Source organism: Manis pentadactyla, chromosome 15, assembly GCF_030020395.1.
Source record: "Manis pentadactyla isolate mManPen7 chromosome 15, mManPen7.hap1, whole genome shotgun sequence".
Lineage (NCBI taxonomy): Eukaryota > Metazoa > Chordata > Mammalia > Pholidota > Manidae > Manis > Manis pentadactyla.
Window position 1 is genome coordinate 22,256,419 of NC_080033.1, and position 8,112 is coordinate 22,264,530.

At 44.3% G+C, this 8,112-nt stretch overlaps 1 protein-coding gene across 1 annotated transcript; it reads right to left on the reverse strand.

Moving 5' to 3' along the window:
* Positions 1-208: 208 nt before the first annotated feature.
* Positions 209-7,799, reverse strand: LOC118934427 (uncharacterized protein C2orf78-like). The gene is given in 5 exon segments (XM_057492863.1): positions 209-2,145; positions 2,976-3,668; positions 3,671-3,730; positions 6,581-6,706; positions 7,706-7,799. Coding segments are annotated over 5 exon segments (2,835 nt in total). The 3' UTR covers positions 209-283.
* Positions 7,800-8,112: the final 313 nt, after the last annotated feature.

An 8,112-nucleotide genomic window follows, 5' to 3' on the forward strand; every position in this document is an offset into this window, starting at 1 on the left:
CCCACCAAAGAGAAACCACAGTTGAAAGCATATCAAAACTCAAAAGGCTGCTTTGTTACTCATCTATAATTCTACTATATTTATTGTCTTAAAATCTATCAGAATAAATAGAGAAACTTATGTCTATCTACGCGTGGAAACATATCTGTCTATGTGTGGAAACATATCTATCTATCTATCTATCTATCTATCTATCTATCTATCTATCTATCTATCTGTAGAACCTTATTATCTGTCTGTCTACAGCTGGTAACCAAAGTGGCACCAACAATCCTATCAGCTCTTACATTACGTAGCTATAGTAGTCAGCAATTTCCATTTCCTTTTCCCTCTCGATGAAAAACTGTACTTTCCCTGCAAAGGGGTATTTGGCAGCATTCTCCCGCTCTCGTTGAGCCCGCCTCTTCATAGCCTCCCGCTCTGGCCTCTGCTCTTCTGTGATGGGCTTTGACATTACTGGCCCAGAAATATTGGGTTTCCTCCATGGAGTGGGTTGGAAGCAGGATTCTTGGGGTGGAAGCTGGGTTTGAGGCTTGGGTGGAGGCTGGTGCTGGGGCACAGCAGTGGGAATGGGCTCCTGCTGGAGAGGAGTGCAAGATGATGTCCTGTAGGGTGCAGGTGTAGCAGCAGCAGACCGGGTGACCCCGGGCTGGATAGAGTTGGTCAGGTCTGGTTGGGTTGAGTTGGTCAAGGCTGGACCCAGAGACGAGCAGGCAGGACCCGTCAAAGATGCACGTGCTTGCCGGGACAAACCGACTGCAGTAGGTTGAGCTGCGTCAGTAGATCCAGGCCGGGTAGAGGAAGCCACAGCTGGCCGGCGTGAGGCCAGAGACTGTGGCCTCCGAGGAACTCGATGAGCTTGAGGCTTGTCCTCACTCAGAAAAGGCAGGGGCACCAATGTGACCTTCCCAGGAGGTGGCCGTTCATCCTGGTCTGGAGATGGACACTCTTTTTTGACGCTGCCATCTGGTTTCTGGGCTTTGGCATGAGTTTCCTCAAGACCTTTACCCTGTTGTAGAGTATTCAGGCATGGTTTGGTGGCTGGGGGTGGCTGGGGGTCTTTGGGGTTCCTTGAATTTCCCAAGGTCTGGGAAGAAGAGAATCCAGTTGCCTTATCAGTCTTCTTCCCCAGTGCATGAAAAACCTGCACAGACTCCAGCATGTGCATGCCTAGGGTGCTTCAAGGTTTTTTAAAGTTCTCTTGACTGAGCTCAGGTTGATTTTTCTTGCGCTTCATCCTGGGAACGGTTGCCTTTTCCTCTGCCCTGACTCTGCTCCCGGACTGCTTACCCTCTGCAGCTTTCTTGGAGTTGCTTTTTCTGGTTGTTTTGGTCTTCTCCTGTTCATGGCTCCTAGTTTTGCTGGTCCTGCCTGATGCAGCTTTTGCAGATTTGCAGTTAGGAGCCTTGTCATCGTCTGCAACATTGCAGATGCTCATGTCTCCTCCTAAGAGACTGTTCGGGTCCTTTGGCTGGATTTTGGCCTTGGGAGCAGCACTGAGAGGCTCAGAGGCCTTATGTTTGGTCTTCCTGGCTTGACCAGAGGACCCCTTTTTGGTACGTGACCTCTCCCACAGCTGGTTTAAGTCGATGGCTCTGGTATCTTTGGCTTTGACCACCTCGGGACCTTTGGACTGATCAAGGTCTTTCAAGGAGCTGAAGAGCTGAGGGAGGTGACTGTCCTCCACCAGGGCGGCAATGTTAGGAAAACCGCTGCTCGATTCAGCCTCATTTCCCAGTGTCCCTTGGTCCTCAGGGCTCAGGCTGTTGTTTCCCAGGTCAGTGTCTTCAGAACCAGGCTGCCACTCTTGGCCAAGGGGATGAATGCAGGCCAGGAGCCGGTGAATACCAGGGATTTGTAAAGGGAGGAGTGCATCGTCTTGGTCTTCTGTGTGGCTCTGGGAGGCATCCAGAGGCTTTGAAGGCTTGGTTTTAATACCATCCAAACTTTTAATCTCATTTTTAGTTGGAGGGAGTGCCGAAGGATTACTAGAAGTCTGTACTGAAGCTGTCATTGAAATGCCCCCAACTTCCGGTGGTCGGTTACTCTCAATTGTCTGGATATTTCTGCTGCAGGTCTTGGGGAGTTCTGGAGTTTGTGGCTGCAAACCCAGGGAAGTCTCCATTCCCAGCGAAGTCTCCATCACTACCAAGGAACAAGGAAGAAGTCCGTCTTTGGTAAGTGAGGTGCTGCTAGACACCGCACAGCAATCATGCACTGTTCAACACGGACAAGACTTTTGTCCTAGTTCTTAAGCATCATGGGCAGCACCCTGTGCTAGGAGATAGAGGAGGCAACTGTTCTAGCTCTTACTGGTGATCACTCGATGTCACTGTTGCTTGGTTTCCTTTGTACTTGGTAGGGTTTTTGTAAGTCAAATAAAAGGTAAAAGTGATTTTTAAAATATGAAGTGTTTTACAAGGCCTAGCAGTCTTATATGCAGTCTTCAATCCTTTCTGCTTTCCTGAGACGTTAAGAACACCTCACCCCATAGACTAAGAGAGAGAATGTTGTTTTTCCTGATGAAATACATAAGCAAGGACAGATTCATAGCCTGCTTGCTTTGGACAAGATGAGAGAACGTAGGTCTTAAATCCTGGTGTCAATTAAGGAAGTGAGGGAAAGTTAAACTTGTACTAGCACAGTAAGTGAAATGCCTTCCAAACATCAGGAATAGATGAGGAAAAGGGAGTTCATTGCAGTGTGGGAGTGTACGGGGGGACTGATCGGCTGGGGCCATGAAAAGCATGGTATCCCTTGGTACGCTCTTGGGTTTTATGTGCCTGTGGCATAGACGGCCGTTACGGCGTCCTGCCTTCCCACCTCTATTAGGTCTGAAAATGAAGAGCACTGAGAGTGGTTGTTACTAAAGTCTCAGGACTTAAACTCTGCCTATCTGTAGAGCTGCAGAGAACTTGGACCTTTCTTTTGAATGCTCACCTTATTCCTCTCCCTACTTGCTGTTTTGCACTCACCATGAAAACGTGGTTCTGTGATGGGTTGAGCAGACGCAGAGTACTAGATTCCAGATGTGGAGCCTGGTGGTAGGGTATCTGCGGGCTGAACCTCCTTTAGCGCCGTCACCATTCCTGGTTGAGGGGCAGAGGCCCTCCTTCCCATATGAGACACAGAGCCATAGGGCTGCAGGCAGGGGCCACGTCCTCCAGATAGCAGAGGCCCCGGTGTGCCTTGATTGTAGTAACATACACGGCTCCCTTGCTGGTGCAGAAGTGACAGGCTATGTCCCCGAATTGGCATGTGAGATGGTGTTCCCTGAACAAGGCTGGCAGAAAGTGATGGATACAGAGGGACCATGTTACTGGCATCTGAAGCCTTATCATATTGGGCCGCCATGGACATGGCTGTGTTCTGGTCAGTGACAGTCTCAGTAAGGTCTCCAAGGGAAGAGGACTTCTTTTCCATGCTTCCTGTGACATCCCACTCAAAACCACATGGGTAGGAAGCAGCTGAAGTGGAGATCTGGCTCTGGCCAGTAACTCCAGACAACAGAATTGTGCCAGGATGTTGGTAAAAGTAGGCACTACCCATGAGTGGCTGGAAAGAGATGCTAGAGGCTGATGGCAGCAGCCACGTCGAACTGGCATTGGGAGCAGAGACCCTGGGGAAGTTGCAGACACTTCCTGTTAAGGAAGAAGCCGCATGGCTCCCATGGGAAGAGAGAGCTGCAGAGAGCTTGGAGTTCCAAGTAAAGATGGATTTTGGAAATTTTCTGTAGGGGAAAAATATCAGAGCGGTTGAAAATTCTCTGTTGGAGGAGTAGCATTACCTTAAGGTCGCTGCTGTCAGGAAGACTCTAATACCAACCCACTGGAGATAGCAAGAACCAGTCCGCTTCTGATGGTTCTCGGTGCCGGAGCCGTCCGGTACCCTTCGGGACTCACTGCCCGTGCTCCTAGCTTGGGCAGATGTGCAGCAGACCCAGGAGAGGGGTTCCTAATGGTTCTCTAGGCTAGAAGCATCCTTCCCCCCGCCCTTCTTCCCTGTGAGCCTGCATTAGTATCTTCTCCCGTGCTATTTCCTAGAATTGAAGCATTTTAGAAGTGGGAGGTCCCTCAAGAACTACTAACACTCCTGTGTTACAAGTGAGGAAACTGAGGCTTAGAGAGGTCAGATGGGCTTGTTCATGTTCTCCCATTCTGGTAGTGTCATTACCAGGTTGCAGGACCCTAAGTATCCTGACTTCCTTGCCAGGACTCTGCTCTGAGCATTACACTGCCAGAAACCAGGGGAAATGGAACTTTTCATATGGGCTTTTTTGTCTTGTTTTGTTTTTGTCCATTGGAAAATAGCACAGCTGCTCCTGTTGTAATCCCCAGTGTCTCCTTTTGCTTGTGCAGTTCGCATGCTCTTACCCAGCGTTCACGTATAGCTTAGTCCAGCTGGTAAATGAAGGGTCCATTCTTACCGTCTTCAAGCCAGGTTTCTGATCCTCCGTCAAAATGACTACCTGAGAGTGAGTTTCTCAAAAAGTGCTTTTTGAGGGAAATAAGTTACTTATTTTCTCTGTGACCTTCAGGTTATTCATGAATAAGGTGGTTTAATAGTAACAATAATGACAGTATAAATCATACTCGTATAAAAGTGATATATTACATATGATTTATATAGAGGAAAATATAATAAGTTCTGGAAAGATAATGAGAAAATTTGTGATAAGCATGTATCACAAAACTAAAAGGAAATATAGAGATACTAATGAAAAGTGGGGTGTGTATGGAGCAAGCATTGAAGCATAAGTTAACTAACAAATGAAGTTCTGTGTCTTATGTGCAATACAATGAAAGTGAATATTGCCTACTGTATGTTAGTAACACTGCTAGACAAAAAAATAGCCCACACTGGAAGGTGATTTTGAATGAATTCCTAGACAATACATTCAGAAAGAGAAGATAATATCAGTAAAAAGTTGCATAAACAGTAGCAAAATGCAATAAATGTGCAAGTACAGGTAGCTATAATTTTTGTAGACAAATATTTCAGTAAAAGCTGGTACAAAGCAGAGAGCAAGATATTAAGTATAAAAGAATTCCATTATTGTGCCCTTTCATAGCTGTCTGAATATTAGCCAGTATGTAACAGATATCAGGCCTAGTAGAAATATATATATATTTCAATTAATATAATCACGTAAGAGAAAAAGACACTTAACAAGCATCATGAAGATTTTAATATTTATCTTAAAACCTAGATCACAATCGTTTTGAACATCCAGGAAAGTGTCATCCTGAAAGCTCAGAGAAACCATCATGGCTAGAATTAAATTTATTTTTTTTTAATGTAGGAAAACCCAAAGGACTACACAAAATTTTATTAGATAAATGTGGAATTAAAGATGTGGGCTTGATTTTTCTTCTTATAATAGCTTATATGTAAAAGCATCTAATAGCTGTTTATTAGTGTGCCCTCTTTATTAGGAAGAAAATAACTAAAGATGAAAAGCAGTCTTGACTTGGAACTTACTTATCACAAAAGCAGTTAGTCCTGATTCAAGTTAGGAGATAACATTTCATTAAAAGACTTAATTTTATTTTTAATAGGCAAAACATCTATGTAGTTTAAAAATCAGAATGACATAAAATAGTAAAAATTCTTTTTCCTTCACTCTCCTAGATAACCACTTGAGTTAGTTTCTTGTTCATAGAAAGCATGATTTCTAAAACATACTTCTAAAACGTTTATATTCAAAACTGTAAGGTGCTGTCTGTGGTTCAGAGGCAGTGGGAAAGAACAAACAGTTGTGTGTGACTTCTAATAAGCTCCTGTTTTCTGATGCCTGATATACCCTATCTGGCCTGGCTTTCCTTCTGAGTCTACTCATGGAAGCATTTGCTTAGATCAGCTGTGTTCTGCCCTGCTCTGAGCAGATTCCACTCTGTGCTTCTGCTTTAATTTAAAATCTTTGATTCCTTCGACATCCCACTCAAACTGCTCCTCTTCCTTGAGAGCTGCTCCATGCTTGCCTTCATTCTTAAATTTTCTCCACCCTCTTGGTTCCTGTTGGCCTGTGCTGATGAAAACAATCTTCAACTTCCTTCCTTTTGAATAGCCCAGTACTCTCTATCCTCTCTCCCTACTTTCTCTTTTCACCTGGTTTAGATAGAACACACATGTGGTACTACTTTTGAACATCGTTAAGTTAAAACATAGTAAATTTGAAACACTAGTGGAGGGAGGCCACTACAGATGAGACACATCTCAGTGTATCCTGCCAGTTTTCTACATCACCTTGTTTTTCTGTTTCTGTGGAAACACTTTCAAATGCCTCTGATTTCATTTTCTACATGGTTGTCATTTAAGACTCAATACTGGAAAAGAAAGGGACCCGAGAGAACCAACCTGCCATCCTAATGTAACAGATGATCAAAATCCAGATTTTCCTGGAGAGTCAATGACTTGTCTGAAGTCACACAGCTAGTAAATGTCAAAGTCAAAAGTGAAACTAGGTCTCCAGATTTCTAGTTCAACACTTTCTCCCATTATTTCATGCTGTTTTGAACCTGCTACTATATTTAATGGGAAAAATATCTAATGAAAATCTTTTAAGAGTTTCTTTCCTTACCTGACATGGTCAGAGAAGAAGAGGAAACACCAACTGTAGATCCAAGAGATGAGGAGAAGATGCTAGAGGATGTCTGAGTGGCTGAAGCCAAAGAGCCCGTGTGTCCAGTACGAAGCTTACCGGTCACTGGTCACTTGCGATGCTCCAAGTCTGTTTACAAACAACTCCATGGAAACCCCAAGATTCTACAGGTGGTGATAGGTTGGTGGGAGAATGATGTTGCAAGCAGGCAGTTTAAAGGTACAAGGTGGCCAATAGCGAGGTCAGCTTCCCAACAAGAAGACAGGATTGGGTGGAGGCAGTAGTAGGTGAGCTAAAACACCACCTAAATGGCTGAGCTCTGTGAAGGGGGAATCCTACAGGACAGGTGTGACAGCCCCCCTGTCCCCCAGGATCTTATGTTAGGGAAATCATCTCAACATTTCTTATAGATGTTCATTAATATAAAAAACGAATAATTATTTATAATATATTTTATAACATACTACCCATTTAAAATTATATGTTCTGTTAGTTAATATCCTTAGGAAGGAGCTACATTTATGTTGAACAGTTACATTTGTTCTGAAATCGTATCAGTTGATCTGTTTAATGAACTTTCCATTTTTAAGAGTGCAGGAAGTGATTAAGGAGTTCTTTTTGTAAGTTGGTTCAAGAATTGGATGAATTTGTTGAGTGCTCCTTGTGAGGAAAGATGTGGTCCAAGGATCTTTCCATTTGGTTTCCTCTCCTTGAATCCTGTCTTCCTTGTGCTAGGCTGGGCGAAGCCAGTTGCCCTTGCATCTCTCTTCTACTTTCCTTATTTTCTTCCTTATAGGCATTGTGTGTAGGGCAAGGCTTTATCTGGCATCTTCTGCTCATGGGTGTTACTTTCTATCAACTTCCAGCAGCATGGGTGCTCTTCCTCAGTGCCTGATGCTTCGCAAAATGAACTCTGCCCATTAGATGCAAACAACAGACAGCTAGAAGACACCGCTGATTGCAGACCTTTCCTCCTTCCAGCCTTTGGTTGCAGTTCTTTTGCCCATAATTTGTTACCTCTGGCTCCTTGGGTTGCACAGGCACCCTGCCATCCCACTCTTTTATCCAGAGAGGCATTGCTTTATCTTCCCTTTTCCTTCTCACAAGGTGTACCCAGTGTGGCAGTTAGAGTAGCCTCCTCCCGCCTTGCAAACAGCCACTGTAGAGTCTTGGATCCCAAGGATTCTCTGCCTGCCATGCTTGGGCACAAGGCAGGCAACCTGAAGAGAAGAGTTAGAGAAAGAGGAGGCCCTTCCTGGAGAATAGGGAACAGGCAAGATGAACAGATACAGGAAAAGAGAGATTTGTGTGGATTTTTCAGTTTCTGTGAGAATCAAATTGACACATTTTTGGCCTCGTATTAACAGAACAGACAGTTCAGTATATTTTACATATATTTTAGGTATCCATATAGTGCAGCAATTGCCATGAATTCTGTACCCTAAATAGAATAATCTTAAGTATATTTTCCCTCTTTGTGTGATGTTAGAGCACCTCATTTACTCACTCAC